Source organism: Pristis pectinata, chromosome 29, assembly GCF_009764475.1.
Source record: "Pristis pectinata isolate sPriPec2 chromosome 29, sPriPec2.1.pri, whole genome shotgun sequence".
Lineage (NCBI taxonomy): Eukaryota > Metazoa > Chordata > Chondrichthyes > Rhinopristiformes > Pristidae > Pristis > Pristis pectinata.
The window spans coordinates 12030572-12053755 of record NC_067433.1 but is presented as its reverse complement, the minus strand read 5'-3'; the positions used below and the strand labels follow the sequence as shown (position 1 = coordinate 12053755).

Here is a 23184-nt window from a genome sequence, read left to right as displayed (position 1 = left end):
GCCTTGAATATCCTTCAATGGACCTACCTAAAAAACAGATAACGGGAGCTTGCTGTGCGCTAAGTGGCAGCTGTGCCTCCTGCATGACGACATTTCAAAAGGACTTTATTGGATGTGAAGTCATTAAAGGCACAATAAAAAAGCTAACATTTGTTTCAAATAGTGAGCTCAGTATGAAAGCATGTTATTGTTGACTGATGAAATGTTAGGAGAACTCCCAGCTTCCCTCAGCAGGGATCTCACACCATCAATAATAAATTATCAAGAGCCAATCAATCAATAAAAACTGGCTGTCCTGCAGCAATGTGGCTGCCACATAACTCCTGCACTGCCTTCTGGGAGTTGTAGTGCTTGAAATCTAACACAGGGGAAGTGACTGAAGCATGATACAAACTACAGCTCCCAGCAAGCAGCTGTGTGACACTAGAGTTACCATGCAGTTCCTGATACTAGCTTACGTAATGATTTGACTGAATCATTTCCAGCACACCCCTCCTTTGACACAGTGTCTTTTAAAGGGCCAATGCCACTATGAATTCAAGCTTCACAAACCAATTGAGACGCAAGAGACTGCAGATGCCGGAATCTGGAGCAATCAAGATCCTGCATCAGGACTGAGAGTGGGGAGGCCAGTATAAAGAGGACAAGGGGAGTGGTGAGAAAGGTGATTGGTGGACTGAGGAGCGGTGTAAGGTAAGATAATGATGAGATGAGATATCTTTATTAGTCACATGTACATCGAAACACACAGTGAAATGCATCTTTTGCATGGAATGTTCTGGGGGCAGCCCGCAAGTGTCGCCATGTTTCCGGCGCCAACATAGCACGCCCACAACTTCCTAACCTGTACGTCTTTGGAATGTGGGAGGAAACCAGAACACCTGGAGGAAACCCACGCAGTCACGGGGAGAATGTACAAACTCCTTATAGACAGCGGCAGGAATTGAACCCGGGTCGCTGGCGCTGTAGTAGCATTACGCTAACCGCTACACTATCGTGCCTGCCCAGGTTGTGCCAGGTAGGGGAGGTGAGCAGGGATGGAGTTGGGAGACAGTGGCAGGTGAATGATAGATGGAGGCAGACAGAGGAAAGAGGGAAAAGGGGGGAAAAGATGGAGCAAGGTGGGGGAGGGGAGTGTGAAGATTGGAGACAGCTGCAGGAGGGAGACATTGATTGAGTTCTTTTAGAGTGCTGTTCCTTACTAACGTCGCACAGATCTACCGATCATTATCACGCCACTTTTTGTGGGAGCTTGCTGTGTGCAAATTGGCTGCCACTCTTCCTACATTATAATGGTGACCCCACTTCAGAAAGTGAACCAAAGCCATTACAGACATGATAGAGAGACACAAGAGGTGCTTGAAATCTGGAGCAACACCTGAAGCGCTGGAGGAACTCAGTGGGTCAGGCAGCATCTACGGAGGGAAATGGACTGTCGATGTTTTGAAGGGTCTCGGCCCAAAATGTTGACTGTCCAGCTCCGTCCATAGAAGCTGCCTGACCCGCTGAGTTCTTACAGCATTTTGTGTGTTGCTATAGACATGATATATACGTGTTCCTTTGCCCTAAATTAGCAGTGAAGAAACATGACTCAAATCCAAAATTTGCATTTAAAAATGTTCTACAGCATCAGTCATCTCTCCTGACCTGTGGACTTTATTCCCTTCTTATTACCCTGGGCTGCATCATCTGAATACGGAGGTCGATATATATCCAAGTTTTTGTTGTAACTTCGCCAGAAGAAATAATATCACTAATACCATCACTCAGAATGTTCTCTTGTTCACTGGACTGAATCTCCTGGGATGGCAGGTTGCAGTATGAGAGGAGGTTCAGCAGACTACCCCTATAATCTGTCGACTGTAGGTGGTGTCATTGAACACTAGGATGGTGCTGGGATGGAGTGTTTCAGTGATGAGGAGAGGCTAGCTAGACTGAGCTTGTTTTCTGCAGAGCAGAGGAGGCTAAGAGGGACTTGACAGAGGTATCCAAAACTATGAAGGGCATAGATGGTGAGAAACTTTTCCCCGTAGCAGAGTTGTCTAAAATCAGAGGGCAGAGAAAAGGGATAGGAAATTCTGAGGAAGAATTTTTCACCCAGAGGGAGTTAGAATCTGGAAGGCACTACCAGAGAGGGTAGTGGAGGGAGATATTCTCACAACATTTATCTTGACAACCACTTGAATCATTAAGGCATAGAAGGCTACACAGGAAGAACTGGTAAATGGGATTATTATAAGTAGGAACTTTGTGGTTAGTATGGATGCGGTGGGCCAAAGGGCCTGTTTCTGCTCTGTAGGACTCTGTACCTCCAAAGCTACTAAATTCTTACAGGATTTTACAGAGTAGATGCAGGGTAAATGTCCCTCTGGCTGGCTTGTCTAAGACCAGGGGTCACAGTATTTAAAAAGTGGTCAGCTATTCAAGTCAAAGATAGGAAGGACTTTCTTCCTGTAGAGGGAAGCTGAATCTTTGGAATTCTCTCTCCAAAAGTGTTGTGGAGACTCGTTCACTGTATATTCAAGCCAGATTTTTAGATATTAAGGGACTCAAGGGATATGGGATTTGTGCAGTAAAGTGGTGCTGAGTTAAAAGATCGGCCATGACCTTATTGAATATTGGAGCAGGCACGAGGGCTGAAGGGCCTACTCCTGGGTCTATTCCTTGCTCCATACCAAAAGATGTCTTAATCAGCAGTATGGATAGCAAATAACTATTGTCACTGAACCAGAAAAGAGATGTCCTGATCAATCTCATAGAACAGTACAGCACAGGAACAGGCACTTTGGCCTACCTTGTCTGTGCTGACCATGCAGCCAATTCAAACTAATCCCATCTGCCTGTTCATGTGTCTGTCTAAATGTCTCTGAAACATCGCTATCGTATCTGCTTCCACCACCTCCCCCCAGCAGCATGCTCCAGGCGCCTACTACTCTCTGTGAAAAACTTGCCTCCTAAATCTCCTTTAAACTTTTCCCCTCTCACCTTAAAGCTATGTCCTCAAGCCAAAGTCAAAGTCAAGTTTATTGTCATATGCACAAGTACATGTATGCACAGGTGCGATGAAAAACTTACCTGCAGCAGCATCACAGGCACATAGCATCAGATAAGCAGCATTCGCAAGAGAAACATAAATGTAAATTATACACAATTTTTACAAGAAAGAACACAATGAGAACAAAAAAACACAAAGTGACTCAAGTGCTCACTTCTTAAATGCTGTCAATGATGCAGCTTCAACCACTCTCTCAGCCAGTACATTGCAGGTACTCACCACTCTCTGGGTGAAGAACGCCCCCTTCAGATCCCCTCAAAATCTCTTTCCCCTCACACTAAATCGATGCCCCCTAGTTGTATCTGCCTCTGATATGGGGAAATGTTTCTTGAGTCTACATTATCTATATCCCTTATAATTTTATACACCTCAGTCATGTTCCCCCTTAACTTCCTCCTCTCCAGAGAAAACAGATCCAGTACTTTCTGAATTTATTTCTCATTTCCAGCATCTGCAAATTTCTTTTGATTTTCAGAGGCTAAATAGATACCTCACTGAAAGAGCCATCACAGATACGATGGTGCGAATGGACTCCTGTCAATTGTTGGATCCACAAGATCCCTGCTTCAGTGAGGCAGCTTTCTACCATATTGTCTCATATTATTCTTATGACATGAGAGGCCATTCAGCCCATCATGCCTATGCCAGACCTCAGAGCATAGCTATTCTCCCACTTATTTCCCCTGGAACCCATTCTCTCTCACATCCATCAACTCTTCTTTGATTCTATCAGCAAACATCTACACGAGGGGTAATTTGCAGTTGCCAGTTAACCTACCAACTCACAGGTCTTTGGGCTGTGAGAGGAAATTGGAGCACCCAAGGGAACCCATGCGGTCACAGGGAGAACATGCAAACTCCACACAGACAGCACCCGAGGTCAGGATTGAACCTGGGTCCCTGGAGCCGTGAGGCAGCACCAGCACGAATTGCTGTGCCACTGCATCAGTGATGATGGCCAGAGATTGGAAATGACGATTACCCTTCAAGCTGCTCGCATCCACGCAACCATATGAAGTAGACACAAGAGACTACAGATGCTGGAATCTGGAGCAAAATATAAAATGCTGGAGGAACTCAGTGGGTCAGGCAGCATCTGTGGAGGGAAATGGACAGTCAACTGACCCACTGAGTCTTCCAGCATTTTGTGTGTTGCTCCATATCAAGTAGAATCCATTTATGTCTGTAAGGAGTTTGTACGTTCTCCCCGTATCTGTGTGGGTTTCCTCCGAGTGCTCTGGTTTCCTCTCACATTCCAAAGACGTACGGGTTAGGAGCTGTGGGCATGCTATGTTGGCGCTGGAAGAGTGGTGACACTTGTGGGCTGCCCCCAGCATGTTCTCAGTAACACAAAAAGACGCATTTCACGGTGTGTTTCGATGTACTTGTGACTAATAAATAAATATCAATAAATATCAAAAAGGTAAGTTTTACAAGGAACACTCAGCTTTTAAATAGAAGGTTATGGGAAAGCAAATTCACTTAAGATGTCTCTTGCCCCTGTACAAAGAAACATTTCACCAACTCTGCTGGGCACATGTTTTGAATGCTATTGAAACCACCTTTGAGAAATACTTACTGTTTGCCTTGTATGTCGATGAAAAGGCTGTTCCTAAGGTTTCATCATCACTGTGATTTGTTTAAGGATCGCACCTTTGTCCACAATCCCTGCTACATAACAAACAACTCATGCAAAGAATATTCCAAGTCTTCCAGCTGTGTCTGCATTGTGGCTCATAGAGTCCTGAGGTTATCCTGTGTCTGTGGCTGTCTGTATCATATACAGGGAGACTGCAGTCCCTATATTGCTGTAATATTGCTTCCACGATACTTTTAAACAACGTGAGAGATTTGGCACCTATATCCCTACTTGGGCTGGCAGTCACTGAGGATCGACAAGCCCGAGGAAAAAATGGATCGATTGTGGCACAAGTTGGCAGCGTTGATTAAGTTAAAGTGTCCATCCGGTCTGCATTGTTGACAGCTGAACCTCAAGAGGAAGCAAAGGTCAACCTAGACCTCCCAGTAGAAAATGCAGCTGTCCGGACACTGCACAAAGTCAGGATTGAGATGGGTAGGGTAGTTACTGCTGAACCCATTTCTATGATGAAACCATTTGTGCTTCTGCAGCAGTGGCGAATTGGAGACTGTTCAAGATTGAGACGGTTAAGGTCCCCAGAAAGCAGAAATGGAATTTTTCATATCGTCATTACCAGTGCTGCACAGACAGTCCATATCTGCTACTTGCATTAAACACTGATTTTAAAAGAAAACACTAGTTATTTCAAAAAGACAAACATTGCTTTAACTTTATTAATACCCACAATATTAAAGGATTAGAAAAATGCATGTTTGTGAGCTAAAGACTGTGCCAAGATTTAATGAAATGTGCACTTCTGAGGATAGTGTGTAACCCTGAGTTGTGTGTTATCTACCAGGGTACAGTAGAAAGGTATAGATAGCATAGAGGTAAAATTACTGGACTAGCAGCCAGAGTTATAGACCATTCATTATTAGACGCAAGTTTGAATGCCGTTGGGAAATTTGAGTGGCAGTCAGTCCATTGGGTGTGATCTCATTGAAACTTACAAAATGTGATTGGATGTTTCCCTAGGTTGAGGAATCTAGGACCAGGAGTCACGGTCTCAGAACAAGGGGTATGCCATTTGGGTCTGAGCTGAGGAGAAATTTCTTCCATGTGTCTTTGGAATTCTCTACATCGGAGGACTGAGGAGGACCCATCATTATGTTCATTCAAAACAGGGATTGATAGATTTCTGGATGTTCAAGAAATCAAGGGATATGGGAATAGTGCAGGTAAATGGGGCTGAGATAGAAGACCAGCCATGATATACATGAATGATAGAGCAGGCTTAAAATAATTAAATAAGTCTGTAATTAAAGTCAGTCTCAGTAATAAAAACATAGGGAATAAGAGTAGGTCACTAGTTCCCTGTTTTCTTTCTCCTTCCCTCCCTCCACACAAAGTGGGTTCACATTTGTGACCTTCCAAACAATAGGAACAATTCCAGTATGCATAGAATCAGAGCATTCATTATCTCTGGCACCACATCTTTCAAATCTCAAAAATGCATGCCATCAGTTCTTGGGAAATATCAGCTTTTTGTCTCATCAACTTCTGCAGTACTACTTTTTATAAAACAAATACTTATTTCTTTTTGTTGGTTTACTGATAGTTCTAGCAGATTTTTTTGTTTTCTTCCATGAAGTCAGACACAAAGTGTTTAATGTCTCAGCTGCTTCCTTATTCCCTGTTATAAATTCACCCATCTCTGCATGGCACCTAGGTCATTAATGTAAATAGTACACAATCGAGGGCCAGGAACTGATCCCTCGGGTAGTTCACTAGTTATATCCCTCCAGTATGAAAAGGACCCACTGATTCCAACTCTCTCTTTTCCACGTGACAGCCAGTTTTCAATCTTATGCTAACACATGCCCTCCAGTAACTTATAATTTATGCACCTGCCTCTTATTTAGCACCAAGTCGAATGCCTTTTGGAAATCTAAATACACTACATCTACAGGTTCCCCTCTATCAACACTTCCAACTTCCAACTATCAACACCTTCAAAGAATTTGAGCAAATTTGTCAAGCATAATAAAACCACATTGACCAGGGTTCATTATATTGAGCTATCCTGACAGAGTAGTTATTTCCTCTTTGATTATTGACACTATTGTCTTGGCAACAATGAATGTTAAACTAACTGGCCTATAGTTCCCTGTCATTCTCTGTTCCTCCCTTTCTGAACAAGAGATTCACATTGGCTGTTTTCCCATCTCTGGTGTCCTCCCAGAATTTGGTGAGTTATGAAAAATTTCAACCAAAGGGTCCACTGTCTCTGCAGCCTTCTCCTTTACAACCCTTGGGTGCAGGCCATTGGGTCCTGGCTATTTGTCTGCCTTTAGCCCTGCAATTCTCTCTAATACTTTGTCCCTTGTGATTGAGTTCCTCTACATTATTTGAAATTAGCCTATCTGTTATCTTAGGGTAGTGTCCTCCACTGTGAAGACTGATGGAAAAAAATTGATTTAACATACCTGCCATTTCTTTGTTCCCTGTTATTAATTCATCAGCTTCAATCTCTAGTCACCTTCTTCTGATTTATATGTTAATTGAAACTCTTCATGTTTAGATGTCACATATCTCTCTCAAAATCAATTTTCTCCCTTCTTGAGCTTTTTAGTCATTTGTTGAAGGATCCTAACAACTTGCCCATCCTCTAGCCTACCACCAGCCCTTGCCACCTTGTATGTCCTGCTTTTTAATTCAGCATTGTCCTTGACCTTCTTTGTTAACCACAGATAGTGCCTCTTTTCTCATGCAATCCCTCTTTCTAATGGAGATAAATTCCTGCTGAACATTATGGACCAGCTCTTTGAATATCTGTTTCTGTTCATCTACTGACCTGTCTGTTAGCTTACTTATTCAAGACAATGTTATGTTCATAAATAAGGGCAATTATTATTGTAAGTTGAAGACTGGCTGAAAATCTACCAGCTGAACCCACACCAGGTTTACCTGCCATAGGTACTTTATTCAAATGAGTAGAGAAACATAATGCTAGGAGAATACTTGATAGAACTTATTTATTTCATTTTGTTAAATCAGATTAAGGATGTGCATATTTAGTCTTTCAATTTTTACTAAAAATGTTTAAAAATATTTTATTAATTTATTTTAAGCAGGTCTTTTATGGTTTTCAATGTTTGTAAACATCACTGAAAGTTAAGGTAGAGGACAGAGATTTGGGTAGGAAATTGGGAAAGGTTTTAGTCCTGACCTTGTCTTGTAGGCATGAATGACCTTTCAGTAACTTAGCTAAATGACTAGCCCTTACATGCAAACCTTGATTGAGACCAGTATTTGGACTTGGTGGTTATCATGTCCAAATTCAATGCTGTCATTATTCAGTCTTTTTTTCCCAACAAGCATCACTTCACAGTGCACACTAACTGGGATATTTGTTTAAATGTCACAGAAGATTAGAGCAGACATGTCTGAGACAGTGCTAGGCATTAAAGTAAACAACTTAATGGAATATTTGAACACCATAATCCACTGATGCATGGCTTCAGATCAAACTTTATAAACCAGTAGGTGTCAGCACATTTAACCAAAAGTACTGTGGAAAAATACAGTAGCTTTATGAGGCAGCACTGTGGCACAGCACTATTCCTCCAGGGACCTGGCTTTGAGCCCAACCCTGGGTGGTTGGAGTTCACGCAATTTCCTGTGACCATGTGGGCATCTGCCACATACTCTGGATTCCTCCCATATCCCAAGGATGGGATGGTTGGTTAATTCCCTGCCCCTTGGTGCAGGTAAGTTGTGGAATAATCAAAAAGGAGAGCTGATGGGCATATGATATAATTAAGTTGGGGAATAATAAACAGGACTCAAATTCATTGCCATAGGCAAACATACAGAGGGTATAAATGCCATGAAAATTAGCTTTATGTAGCAGCAGCACAGTAAGCTGGGACTGAACAACCTTCTTCTGTATTGCAGTAAGTAAGCAAGCAGGGGAAGAGTACGTCTCTCATTGGGGTTCAACAACTTTCATTTAGAACACCTTTAAGATGGTGAAACATATCAAGGTGCTATCAAACAAAATTTGACATTGAACCATAATTACTGGGACAAATGACCAAAGGCTTTGACATGACTTCTGGTGGTGTAGGACTTCTTCAGACAGGATACAAATACCCTGATAAGCCCTGCTCCACCCAGCAGCATTTACAACAGCACAGCTCCCTATAGTGACCAAGCGAAATAACTGGTGTCTGCGACTGTGCAGTTGAGAAATGGCCCCAGTGGTTTCATCTGTCCGACTGACATTTACTAGAAGGACAAACATAACAATTCGGAAGGTGGCATTTTTATTAAATTAAATTTCTTCAGAATCCTTATTTTGCTCCAGCTTAATTATTCCAAACAGCTTTATATAAATAAAAAATAAACAAATTTTACAGCAATTATGGTAGTTGCTATGGCAGCACACAAAAGAAACTCAATTAAAAATAAATTTTCTGCAGATATAAAGAAACAATTGATACGAAGATACGACAAATTTGTTAATCTATAATATGCTACTTCTAAAATATGTATAAAATCAACTTGTTTATTTTGATGCACAATTTTATTGTGATGCCCACAGGTTTGAAACAGTAAGCCCAGGCTGACATAATGATCTTTGACCAATCTGCATGGTGGCCTGTGCAATGAACACAGAAAACGTTCCCTGTGAACAAGTTTGTAAAGCTCCAGTTAATCACAAATATTTAACTGTGGTCTTGATATCACCAGAAAAATTGTCACAATTCAGGGTCTGAACTCCCAAAAGAATCTGGCAGCCAGGGTGGACCACAAATATTATCACCAACCCTTCCCTCCTGGAAAAATATGGGGCTTTACAGGGGTGCTTTTGAACAACTGTCCATTTGTGAATGGATTGAGATTCAGCCCAAGGCTAGAGAAAAAGATTACCCCCGCTTTAATATAGCCACACAAAGGGCGTTATTACAATAGAATTGGGTATTATATACACGACCTCAAACGCCATGGGAAAGCTGTTGTCCAGATCAGCACATATGAGAGCATGGTTGTCAGCTTGAGCTGATGCCAGGAGGTTACTTTGTGGTAGTAGTGTTTAGTCCCCCAGCTACTGAGTCATAATAATAGAAGCAATTAAAGGAGAAACAGGCAGTTTAAAAATTAGGGCAAATATCTGTCCAACAACAAGGTGACAGGGTGGATATACTCAGCTGGGCTGGATTATAAACCTCAGCAAATGTGACTACAGCACCACATCTGCTTCAAGTGGGATTATGTTGAACGCTAATTCCAACAACCCGGAGAGTCAGAAGTTAACTGGGTCTGTGCCTGCTCGCATCACAGCCGATCATTCCCTCCTTTAGTCACTCCCCGAGTCCTCATAGGCCTCCTGTGGATCTTCTTGTTCCTCTCCCCTCTCAGGATAGTTGAGAATTCGGCGGTTCGCCTGGATGAGATATTGCTGTTGCCTGAAGTAAACCTTTAAAACCCCCTTGATAGCGACAAAGGCAATCCCTCCCTACAATAACAGAGAGAGAGTAATTAAACCAAAACAATGCAAAGCATGCAAATGATGCACTGGAGGAGGAAATATACCATTTGGCAGTGAAGGTTGCTTCCCACAAGGTACACCCAAGTTTTATTTCAGATGATTTCCTTTTTTCATGCTGCAAACCATCCAATACATTAACTAAATATCCATTAGAATCACAGGACCTTACAGCACAGGAGGTTGTTCAGCCTGATGTTCCTGTGCTCACATTCCGAAAGGGGTATCAAAGGCCCCAATCCATTCACTTTTCTTTAAAATAAAGTTTAACTTACCCCCCCCCCCCACCCCCCAAACACTTCAGTCTACGGTTTTAAGAACCAATTAGGTCAGGTATCCTAGGTCCTAACACATTTCTTCTTTCATCTTTCCATGAGGCTTTTCGGAACCAACTGACTGGAGAGTAGAAAACGCACCCTCCACATCTAATCTTCCTCATCAACTACCCTCAGAACTTTGAATTGCTAAAGGTTTCTATTTGGTTAGCTGTCACTGATCTTAGGACACCTTTCAAGACTGCTGTTACGTTCATACATTCAGACTTGTTATTTTTAACTACAGAAACACTTGTTCAGGGTTATTAAGCTTCTCATGACTGGTTAGCCTAATTAATGGCATTTACAGAGGCTCATTTCAGTTTAATCTTGAGTGAGGTTTTAAATGTTTAGATGCAATCACTGTCTGTAATAACTCTGGGTAACAAAAAAAAATACAGCCACTTATTTTTCCTCATTTGTCCTCCTGTTTTCCTTGCAACATTTAATGGGACACTCTTTCCAAAGGGACTAGCCAGCCTCTGATAGTGTGGTGTGTGGCGCTAACGGGAAATTCAACTGGAGTGCGCACTAACGGGAAATTCAACTGCTGGAGAGCAGAGGCCACCTGGCACCTCACCTGACAGCCACTCATCCCACTTCCCCTGAAAGTAACCACAGCAGTGATTAGGAGCAGGAAACCTGGCCAACTCTATCTCCCATGACCCAGGGAGATTAAGGCCAATTTCTGCACCCTTTAATCCTGCCCCAGTAATGCAGACTTAATACCTTCTAACTTTACAGATTGGAACCACATGAATTGATCTGAGTAATTGGCGGGGTGGTGTTGGGAAGCAACTAGAGGATCCCGAGTTTCAAAACCAGATGAACAATCATCACATTGTGGTTATGCTCCAGGACCCAATTCAGGTGCCTGGATTAACTATCACGCATGATCACAAATTCAAATACAGATTACAAAACTAGGGTTACTAAAATTCAGTTCATTAAATAACTCGACAAGAAAATGCTAGTTTATAAGAAATGATGGCCACACAACACCAGATTATGATGGAGATACAATATGGAAACAGGACCTTCGGCCCATCGAGTCTGTGCCAACCATCAAGCACCCATCTACACTAATCCAATTCTAACCCATTTTACTTTCCCCACTTTCCCATCGACTCACCCCTACATTCTACCACTCACCTACACACTAGTGGCTATTTACAGCGGTCAATTAATCCACTAATCTGCACTTTTTGGGATGTGGGAAGAAACCAGAGCACCCGGCAGGAACCCACGTGGTCATGGGGAGAACGTGTAAACTCCACACAGGCAGCATCGGATGTCAGGATTGAACCTGGATTACCGGAGTTGTGAGATAAAACCTCCACTAGCTGCGTCTCTGTAAGACTGTCATCACTGTTATTTTAAAGACCCACTAATTCACTGATGTCTTTCAAAGAACATGTGCTGTCCTTACCCAGTCTGCCCTGAATATGGTTCATATCCACTGTTGTGATCCAGGACTAGACAGCCTCACAAGTCATTTGATTCAAAAGCAATGAAGGATGGGCAGTAATCAAGATGCACATATTCACAAAAGGAATGTACTTGTTTGATTCCCAAGATGAGAGTGACCAGTCCTTGAGTATGTTCAACTGTAGGGGCAGGCACAGTAGTGTAGCGGTTAGCGTAACACTATTACACCGCCAGCGACCCAGGTTCAATTCCGGCCACTGTCTGTAAGGAGTTTGTACGTTCCCCCCCCCGTGTCTGCGTGGGTTTCCTCCGGGTGCCCTGACTTCCCCCCCACATTCCAAAGACGTACGGGTTAGGAAGTTGTGGGCATGCTATGTTGGTGCCGGAAGCATGGCGACACTTGTGGGCTGCCCCCAGAACACTCTACGCAAAAGATGCATTTGACTATGTTTTGATGTACATGTGACAAATAGATATCTTATCAGTGGGAAATAGGAGAATCAAGAAATATGGGAAAAGGCCACTAGGGGCAGCCAATAAATGCTGCTGCTAGCACTGTATACATCCTGTAAATACATTGAAAAAGTGCAACAGAGCAGACTGCTTGTTTGAACCATCCTAACTTTGATGCGAGGCTATACTCCAAAGCTTGAGACTGTTGCCAAATTACTCGGGTTTCATGCAAAGTTTACAGCTATGTTTAGCCCTGAAGTTTCTTCCCAAAACTTGCTAAACAAAAAGGATGCAACCAAGAATCCAGAATTCTTGGATTCGTTTAGGAACTAATCATATACTTAGGAACAGGTTAAAGAGTGCTTTTCAAGGAATTGATTACTTTGCGTGAACTCAAGCTGCACAGAGTTAAATGACCAGCTGATCTATTTTTGGTGATGTTAATCAAGGAAGGAATGTTAAACAGCAACTGAGAGCGCTCTCTGGTCTCCTTCTAATAGCATCAATGGGTCTTGAACATTGACAGTGGAAAACACACTGGCATGGCAGTACAGGACAGGCAACACTTAGTATTGGGCTAATTCAGGTGCTAAAGTTGCACAGCTGGGCTTGGATGACCCATGCTAGGAATAAGAACACACTCTAAATCACAGCAGAGCTTCAAAACCAGTCTCATTTTATGTCAAAGTTGCAGATGGATGATGCAGAGTGACTAAAGAACTCTGGAGCAGGTGCAATCACACCCCAGCTTTTCCGTAGTTTCAGGGGAGGAGTAAAAGAGATGAGACTGCACTCTCACCAAGATAGTTCGCTGCAGATTGGAGCTCACGCTGCTGAATATTAATTTGCCAACCAAGCTGGATATCGTTGGGAAGACGAGCGCGCCGCATAGGATGCGAGAGACGGACGTGTGATCACTTCGATTGTTGGTCTCAGCAGGTATACGAGGAATGGGGCATCCGAAACCTAAACAATGCAGAAATAGCAATATGAAAAGCCACAATGTGAGGCAGATAGACAACCCACAACACTTTGTTAGAGAGGGTTTTTTGCAACTTAGTTTGAAATTAATTCCATCCAGTCATCTAATGGCATCAACTGGATTTGTTGTTTGGTATTGGTTTATTATTGTCACTTGTACTGAGGTACAGTGAAAAGCTTGCCTTACAAACCGATTGTACAGGTCAATTCATTACATAGTGCAGTTACATCGAGTTAGTACAAAGTGCATTGATGCAGTACAGGTAAAAACAGTAACAGTACAGAGTAAAGTGTCAGTTACAGAGAAAGTGCAGTGCAATAAGGTGCAAGGTCACAACAAGGTAGATCGTGGGGTCATAGTCCATCTCATTGTATAAAGGAACCGTTCAATAGTCTTATCACAGTGGGGTAGAAGCTGTCCTTAAGTCTGGTGGTACGTGCCCTCAGGCACCTGTATCTTCTACCCGATGGAAGAGGAGAGAAGAGAGAATGTCCCGGGTGGGTGGGATGTTTCAACTGAACACTAAAACCTCGAGCTGCTGTTCTATATAAAGGCACAGGATGAATAGTCTCAGTAGTAGATGGATAGCCAACAGATAGTAGATAGAGAAATCGGTAGAGATTCAATTGCTATACATAATGTAATGATATGATCCTTAAACAGGGAAACTAGAGAAACATACAAGGGAGAAGGAAACCAAGTACCGACTGCTCAGTCTCTGTGCATTTTATTCTACAAGCAAAGCCTCACTCTAACCTCCTTCAGCCCCATCTCTGCAGGATTGCTGCTCACCTCGATTTTGTTATAAATCACTCTTCCACTGGTGGCTGTGCTTTCTGCCACCTTGTTGCCAGGTTCTGGAATTCCCCACCTGAACTTTCCTCTCCTTGTAAACAAACCTCTTCTTACAGGTTGTAATCAAAATCGATTTGACAATGCTCCAGTGAAATCCACTGGGATGTGTTAGCACGTCACATGGTGTTCTACAAATGCAAGCTGTTGTTGTTGAATCAGGACTTGGATTGACTCTCTCCGAGCTCAGGGTTGGTGTCACAAAAGACTCGTAACCAGCAGTGATGTTAATCCATCCATCTAAACTGAATTTGAACCCAGGTCCTGGGTTTGACCCACTGCACCAACCACTCATACCCTTCCTCGTTATGAACAAGGTCACAGAATGATACTCCACAGGGAAGGCCCTTCATCCACTGCACCTTTGGAATAATTATCCAATTATTCCCACTTCTCTAATCTTTCCCAATTGTTCTCCAAAAACTTCCATTCTTGCAGTTATCCAATACTCTTTTCATCACTAATAGTGAACAGCTCCCAACACTCTTCCAGGCAATGCAGGACAACTCGTTGAGTGTCAAAAAAAATTCCTCATGTGGTGTTTGATCTTTCTGTCAATTACCTTAAATCTGGGACCACTGGTTACTTGCTGTGCTAATCAAAACCATTTGTTTTTCCACTCTCTGGAGTAATAGAAGCAACCTCAATTAACCTGCCCCGAGTGCCTGATTAATGTCAGTGTATGCATGCACCATGCCCACTGAGAACTAGATTACAACCAGACTAACTCGCTTCATCAAGGGCCTTGTAATTCTGTCCGTCTGAACTGGATTGGAATCAATCGAATGGAGGTCGGTGTCTCACCTGGGAAAATGCTGCTGAGAACTTGAAGCTTGCTGGAGTACTTGCGCCACATCCGAAGCACAAAGTCCTCCCATCGGATCATCTTGGCCAAAATGAGCATCACTGGAATGGTGGGCAGCCCCATCAGCAGGAAGAGAGGATCCGCCCGCTCCATCAGGTCCAAACCTTTCTTGTGCCCCACAACCTATGGGAAGATCAAGGCAGACCGAGTTACTAAACAGTGCTCTTCAACACCCATTGCCACTGGTCACAGAGATCGGCACAAATGATGGAAGCTGTTCTGCCTTTCTAGCTCATGCTTCCTTTCAAATGTCCAGTCAGAATCAGATTTATTATCACTGACATAGGTCGTGAAATTTGTTGAGTCAGTTATACAACACAGAAACCACCCTTTTGACCCACTCTGTCCATACCAACCATCAAGTACACATCTCTGTTAATTCCATTTACTACCACTTGGCCCACAGCCTTCCATGCATTGTCTACATACTTCTTAACCATCATGAGACTCACTGTCTCCACTATCCCCCTAAGGCAGTGCATTCGAGATTCCAACTGTCCTCTTCATCAAATTCTGCAGATAAGCAGTACCGATTTTTGCAACAATTTGCTCAGCATTTCTGTCTTTGTCAGAGTCATAAAGCAGAGAAACAGGCCCCCGGCCCACAGAGTCCAGGCCGACCAATCACACCAATCCCATTTTATTCTCCCCATTTTCCCACAGATTCTTCCACTCACCTACTCTACAAAGCAATTTAGTGGTCAATTAACCTACTAACCCAACGGCGTGGGAGGAAACCAGAGCACTTGAAGGGAACCAGAGGTTACAGGGAAGATTTGCAAACTCCACATAGACAGCATCGGAGAGCCAAGTCATGGGAGCTGTTAGGCAGCAGCTCAACTAGCTGCACTGCTTTTAACAACTGACAGAAAATTGAACTCGGCAAGTTGTTACTATGACTGCAAAGGGGGTAAGTGTTTGCCTGCTTCAGGATTGGAACTAACCTGCAATGGATGGTGACTTGCAGGTCTCTAGAACGATTACAGAGAAACGATTTGAATAAATTTGTAAAGGTTATACAATCCCACCTGAAGATCAAAGTAATGATCGAAATGGATCAGCAACACTATCCAATTTTTTTCTTATGTAAAAATGCAAGTATAAATGAAGGACATGGATTTATAGAGGCAAAAGAGATAGGAGCCTGGGGGAAGTCAGGGGGCATGTGGAGCTGCAATGTGGCCACTAATGTCATGGACTTTCTTTTCAATAAGTCTAAACTCTTTCCTTGTGATGGACAGCAGGTAACAGCAAGAAAGAGCCTGCTGGGAATGCCCACAGCTGCCTCTGCAGCCAGGAAGGTCTGCCATGAATCTTGAAATGGGCTGACAAAGGAAGCTCTGATGAAAAGATCTTCAGCGGAGAGGATATTTTGGATCCTCACAACAGTGAAAGCAGAAGGTTGCAGCAAGCTGGAGAGATTCTGCTATGGACTTCCCTTGCTATTGGACTCTGGATCTGCTCATCAAGATCCTGTAGTTGCTGTACACAAACCAACTTCCCACATTAAAATAAAAAAAATGCACTGTCTTCAATCAAAGGAATAACATGGTCCAAAGCTTCCAAATCCTACAATGATGGACCAATGGTGACAGGGGCAGGAGTGGTGAATCCAGTAAACTCTAGCCACGAACTTACTTAGATGTATTATCTGTACTAAACACATACATTGTTTATTCTATGAGCTTCACGTGAGCAAGGAATTGCATTGCACCCTGGTGTATGTGACAATAAACTACTAAACAGTTAGATGGTCATCTGGAACCTGTACTGAGAACGTCATGGATATACCATGGCCAACCTTTCCTGCATTAAAATCTTTCTTACATTACAACACTAACTACATTGCAGTAAGCATTCAATTGACAGTAACGTCATTTGGGATGTTCTGAGTCTACGAAAGGCACCATAGAAACACTATTCTCTTTGTATCCAGTTGAGCAGGCACCATAAATGCGCTCTATCTATTTTTCGCTCAATAGCAAATCACTGGATGGACTTCCATAATCTTGAGACAGAGGTCAACTGAGGATTCCAGCTACAATCATCTAACTCAGTTAGGACCTCATCATCTACATAATGAGTATTTTTAGTCCATTAAGCCATCAGAAGAGCAGCTAACTTTTTCCTGTGAGGGTCTTTGCAAGTAGTTTGTTCATACAAGGTGGGTTCTAGTTAACGATTTTTGACCCAGGGAAAAGACAGCGCGAGGACTAACCTGCATTACAGTCACCGCTCCGTACGTCACCGCCGACCAGTACACAGTCCCCACCACGATGCTGGCTGCTGCAAACGGGCTGGCTTTGGACAGAATGCGGTCGACTTGGTGCAAGGAATAAACAACTGGACCTGAAGAACAGTTACATAACCATCAGGACTCACTGAAAAAATACACATTACAAGTCACTGAGCATCATCCGTACTTTGAATTCAAGGCCAATCTTATGGAGCTGTTTTGACAGCTAATGCACAATTGGTCTCTCTTGTCTGAATTGTGTCTCTAACTTGCTTGTACTAACATAGTTAGAGTTTTTCTGATCTTGCCTGTGCTCTCAAAGCAGAAGTGTTGCAAGTATATAGTTGGCACAGCAGATATTGCTGCTAACTCTCAGATCCACGGCTCCAGGTTCAATCAGGACCTCGTGTGCCGTCCACGTGAAGTTTGCACATTCTCACTGGGACCACCTGGGTTTCTCCCGGACACTCTGGTTTCTTCTCACATCTCAAACAAGTGTCAGGTGGTAGGTTAATTGGCCAGTGTTACTTGACCCTGGTATACACAGGTGGCAGGAGGAGGTGAAGAGCATGCAAGCGAGACAGAACCGATCGCCAGGAAATAATTGGGGGAAACGGGTAGGCTCTGAGAGCCTGCACAGACTCAGTGGGTCAAATGGCCTCCTGGTACGTTGTGAGAAACATAAATGGGTGAATACATACTTCTTTCTCTAACCAATCTCAATTCAAGAGGTCAAGTCTCATCCGAGACTGAGCCTTGTACTCCAACAGCTTGAATACAAAATGGATCTGTACACTGAATGTCTTGCCTTCAACAGACTACAGCGCAGTGAGAGCATGCAATCTGCAGTGAGGGGTCCCGACACACAAATCTGAGCTGGTTCGCTTGGGGAATAAGGATATCAGTGTTAGCCATTCATGCTTAAATCAACATCTATAGCTTGGATACAAAAGCTATGAATCTCCCACAGGAAATTGCCTTTCCCTGTGCCAGTGGCTGGCGGATAATTTGATGAACATGCACACACTCAGGTGGTAGAGTGGTGCATTCCATTCAGTCTGTCCAAGCGTGGGTTCTGCAGCTGCTCAGGCTTCCCACATGCCACAATAGAAGCATGGTGCTGAACCATACCAGGTCAATGCTGCTCTTCTGGGGGCACCAGGATGGGAAAGTGCTCTCCAATAGAAGGTGAGCAGCTGCCGAGCTGCTACTATTGCCCAGGAAGGCAATGGGAGAGGAGGTGATTCAGTGACAGTCCTGGTCAAGGCAAGTAGGACCGCTGAAGGCTCCCACACCTTTGCAGGTGCTACTCCATAACTTTCACTCAGTAGCTTCAAGTTTCTTCGTCTACATATTTGGCTTCACAGAAAAACACTTCAGGCAAAGTAGCACTCTGCAGCTACTGGAATCCCTTTTCTCCCGTCATCGCCGACTATTCCCACACTCCAGGCGAGTACACTCAGGTTGGCATTGCCTGCATTGCTGGTGGCATGGTGACAATGCCAAAACTGGGAGACTGGATGCTGGAACAGTGAGCTTGATGGAGAAGAAAAGCACTTCAGCTACAGAGTTATGGGAAAAAAAACTGCCCATAGGGCTTCTGAAGGTCTGCCTCTGAATTAATTTCTTACCTATTATGATGCCATTCAAGTCCATGCCTGATCCAGCAGAGCAAATCCAACCTCCTCCTCTTTATCTGTGGCCCTGCTACTCAGTGTGGTTTTTTTTACATGCCCATCAACTCCCCTTTGAAGTCTTTATGCGACTTACCTATATTGGTATTGGTTCATTATTGTCACTTGTACCGAGGTACAGTGCAAAACTTGTCTTGCATACCGTTCATACAGATCAATTCATTACACAAGTGCATCGAGGTAGCAACAAGGTAAAACAATACAGAATGCAGCTACAGAGAAAGTGCAGTGCAGGTAGACAATAAGGTGCAAGGTCATAACAAGGTAGATTGTGAGGTCTTATCGTACAAGGGAACCATTCGATAGTCTTATTAAGCACTTTTTTGTTTAACAGTAACCAATTAACCTACCAGCACCTCTTTGGAAGATGGGAGGAAACCAGGAGGACCTGGCAGAAACCTGACAACAGACTGAATGTGCAAATCCCACACAGGGGCCTGGAGAAGGATTGAACACAATTGGGTGAATTTCTCAGCTTTCAATTTATTCTCAAGATCACATTGTCACCAGCAAGTCCAACAGTCATCCATAATTGGCTGAGAACTCTTAAGCAAGCGAGCTACTACAGGCCATTTTGTAGATGGTGGAGGAGGGAACAAGAGGTTGACCAAGCACCAGTCAAGTGGGATGCTTTGTCCTGGATGGTGTAGCTGGGATAATTGATCTCCAATAACCAAAGCCAACTTTCTTTGTACAAGGTACAACTCCGATCTTGGTGTTTTCCCTTTGATGCCCATTCACTTCAGTTTTACCAGGGGATGCCTTGATGCCACACTCAATCAAATACTGCCTTGTTGTCAACAGCAATCACTTTCATCTCTCGAAACGAGTTGCGGAGGAAAAACTAATTGACCAGGTTATTGGGAATCACAATGATCCAGAGATGGGAACTACTGGAGCAACAATCTGCTGGAGGATTGTTTTGTACACATGCCACAGCAGTTTCACATCTTTTCACTGGGCGCCAACTCAACTGTAAGCAGCGAGGACTGTATGGGAGTGCTTGATTGGTATTTGCAAGAGGAGGGCTGCTATTTTAACTCCAGTCTTGATTTAGGACACACAATTGAAAGGATTCACAACCTTGGGTTGACATTGGAAATGCTACTTTGGCTGGTATCCGATTGGGCACAACACCCTAAAATCTTGGGCAGGTCGGTTAAAAAGAAAAGAAAGAAAAACACAGCATAAATGGAAAGTAGCTTTAAGGACCCTCACCAGCCAGGACATGCTCTCTTCGTGTCACTACCATCAGAGAGGAGGTACAGGAGCCTGAAGACCCACACTCAACATTTTAGACACAGCTTCCCTCCGCCATCAGATTTCTGAACTGTCCATGAAGACTACCTTGTTATTCCGCTTTTGCACTATTTATTTATTTTTGTTAGAAAATTCTATGCCTTGCACTGTACTGCTGGTGCAAAACAACAAACTTCACGACATACAAGTCAGTGATAGTAAACCTGATTGATTAAGGCAGCGACAATAGTCTTGTTGCATACCTAACTTCGGGAAGACAATCAAGTACTCCGTGTTGCATTGTGGACACGCCACCCGGCCCGTGCTGTTCCCCTTTTGTTTCTCGTCAAGCCATCGCTGTAGACATGCCTGGTGGATCCATTTTGTTGACCCTTTACATCGGCATGGGCTTACCCATTCTGCAGAGCGATCATCGAGGTCAGTGGCGAAGCACACCCAGCAGTTCCTGGGCAAAACGAATGGGGAGAAGTCATGAAATGAATTAATGAGGTCCCTCGTGAGCAGAAGCCCCGATAACTTAAATGGCCTCTGGAAGGAAGGGGGAGTACGGTGAGGTTCTCAGCTCTGGTATTCCTAAATGTTTTATCATTCAATTTCCCGTGCTCTTGACCATCTGCAAGATTGAATGGCTGCTGTTATCCATCCTCACAGTGCTCTTACTAACCTGCACTAGTTGGAAAACCAACCCTAGAGTCATACAACACAGAAAAGGCCCCAAGTCTGCGCCGACCATCAACCACCCATTTAGACGAATCCTTCATTAATGACATCCTTTATTCTCCCCACGTTCTCACCAACTGCCCCCCAGATTCTACCACTTGCCTACACACCAGGGACAATTTACAGTGGCCGACCAACGTATAGCTTTTTGGCACCTGCAAGCACCTGGAGAAAAGCCCACACAGTCACAGGGAGAGGGTGCAAACTCCACATAGACAGTTCCAGAGGTAAGGATTGAATCTGGGTCTCTGGCACAGCTACTGGAGCCACTGGCTCACAGCACTAGTGTCCTGCCCCGACTCTGTGATTCAAGCAGATTTCGCTCAACTATTAAACATCGGGCAGGCCCAGTAGTGTAGCGGTTAGCGTAACACTATTACAGCGCCAGCGATCCAGGTTCAATTCCGGCCACTGCCTGTAAGGAGCTTGTATATTCTCCCCGTGTCTGTGTGGGTTTCCTCCGGGTGCTCTGGTTTCCTCCCACATTCCAAAGACGTACGAATTAGGAAGCTGCGGGCATGCTATGTTGACACCGGAAGCGTGGCGACACTTGCGGGCTGCCCCCAGAACACTACGCAAAGGATGCATTTCACTGTGTGTTTCTATGTACATGTGACTAATAAAGAAATCTTATCTATTTTTGAATATTGAATCATTGGTTAAAACAGATTATCTTTCCTATCCCAGCTCCCATTACAACTATCTGTCTTGGTGTCACAACCAATATTATACATTCTAGCGTTTTCTGATTATTGTGTTCTTCAGATTGATAATCAATTTCTCATAGCAGCAGGACAATAAGCAATGGATCAAGGTGGGGGGCAGGAGAATGGAAAATCAAGGAAGACCAAACAGAGAATGGGAGGGGGAGAGAGAGAGAGAGAGAGAGAGAGAGAGAGAGAGAGAGAGAGAGAATGGGAGGGGGAGAGAGAGAGAGAGAGAGAGAGAAAGTTGGGAGCATGGTGCAGAACTGGGGGCAGTGTGGTGAAAGGCAGAACGAGGAGGGGAGGATATGTTGGGGAATGGCGTAGGGAGCAATGACTGGGGAAGGTATGTGGGAGGGCAGTTGATTGTGGGTGCATATGGGGAAGGGGGGAAGGGGGGAGGGGGGAAGGGGGGAGGGGGGAGGGGAGGGGGAGGGGGAGTGAGAGGGGGAGGAGAGGGGGAGAGGGGGGAGAGAGGGGGAGTGAGAGGGGGAGGAGAGGGGGAGGGGGAGAGAGGGGGAGGGGGAGGGGGAGGGAGGGGGAGGGAGGGGGAGGGAGGGGGAGGGAGGGGGAGGGGGAGGGGGGAGGAGGGAGAGGGGGGAGGAGGGAGAGGGGGGAGGAGGGAGAGGGAGGGAGGGGGAGAGGGGAGGGAGGGGGAGAGGGGAGGGAGGGGGAGAGGGGAGGGAGGGGGAGAGGGGCGGGAGGGGGAGAGGGGAGGGAGGGGGAGAGGGGAGGGAGGGGGAGAGGGGAGGGAGGGGGAGAGGGGAGGGAGGAGGGAGGAGGGAGGGGGGAGGAGGGAGGGGGAGGAGGGAGGGGGGAGGAGGGAGGGGGAGGAGGGAGGGGGGAGGAGGGAGGGGGGAGGGGGGAGGGGGGGGAGGGGGAGGGGAGGGGGGGAGAGGGAGGGAGGGAGTGGGGTGGGGAGGGAGGGAGAGGGAGGGGGGAGGGAGGGAGGGGGGAGGGGGGAGGGGGGAGGGGAGGGAGAGGGAGGGGGGAGGGGGGAGGGAGGAGGAGGGGGGGAGGAGGGGGGAGGAGGGGGGAGGAGGGAGGGATGGAGGGAGGGATGGAGGGAGGGATGGAGGGAGGAAACGACGAGGAGGCCATGCAATGTTTCCGTGTCCGGGCCCTGGAACGCCCCGTTACCGCCCTCCGTCTGCCCGGTCTCGCCGCAGCGATGTCCCTACCACCGACTCACCTCTCCAGCCCCGGGAGCCCCGCTACCGCCGCCATATCCCCAGCCAGCCGCTGCAGAACTGGCACTTGGCAAAACAAACTCTGGACCCAGGCTTCAGGCCTCGTACGGCGGAACGCGAACTTACGAGCCGATTGGACGATCGGGGAAGCGAGCGACCAATCGCGAAACAGCTGCCTTTCAGACCGATTCGTCTAATGGCTAATCCCTCTGTCAATCACTAAAGAGGCGGACGGCGCATCCTGTCCATCATTGGCCGATTTTCAGAGGGCGGGCCACCTATCTCTTTGATTATTGGTAAA

General features: G+C 45.0%; 2 protein-coding genes across 2 annotated transcripts in view; both read right to left on the bottom strand.

Moving 5' to 3' along the window:
- LOC127584341 (cytoplasmic polyadenylation element-binding protein 2-like) overlaps window positions 1-4722 on the bottom strand; it is a 57740-nt gene extending 53018 nt beyond the window's left edge. The window contains exon 1 of the mRNA XM_052041054.1: window positions 4635-4722. The gene's annotated coding sequence lies outside the window, so the exon portion shown is untranslated. The remainder of the gene's footprint in view (window positions 1-4634) is intronic.
- A 4223-nt stretch (window positions 4723-8945) lies between these two features.
- Window positions 8946-23037, bottom strand: LOC127584288 (E3 ubiquitin-protein ligase MARCHF5-like). The gene is made up of 6 exons (XM_052040959.1): window positions 22886-23037; window positions 20512-20714; window positions 17298-17428; window positions 15019-15202; window positions 13180-13346; window positions 8946-10155 (listed from the first exon to the last, which is right to left on the bottom strand). The coding sequence occupies exons 1-6, from the start codon at window positions 22918-22920 to the stop codon at window positions 9997-9999; spliced, it is 879 nt and encodes a 292-aa protein (XP_051896919.1). The 5' UTR covers window positions 22921-23037; the 3' UTR covers window positions 8946-9996.
- Between the last annotated feature and the right edge of the window lie 147 nt (window positions 23038-23184).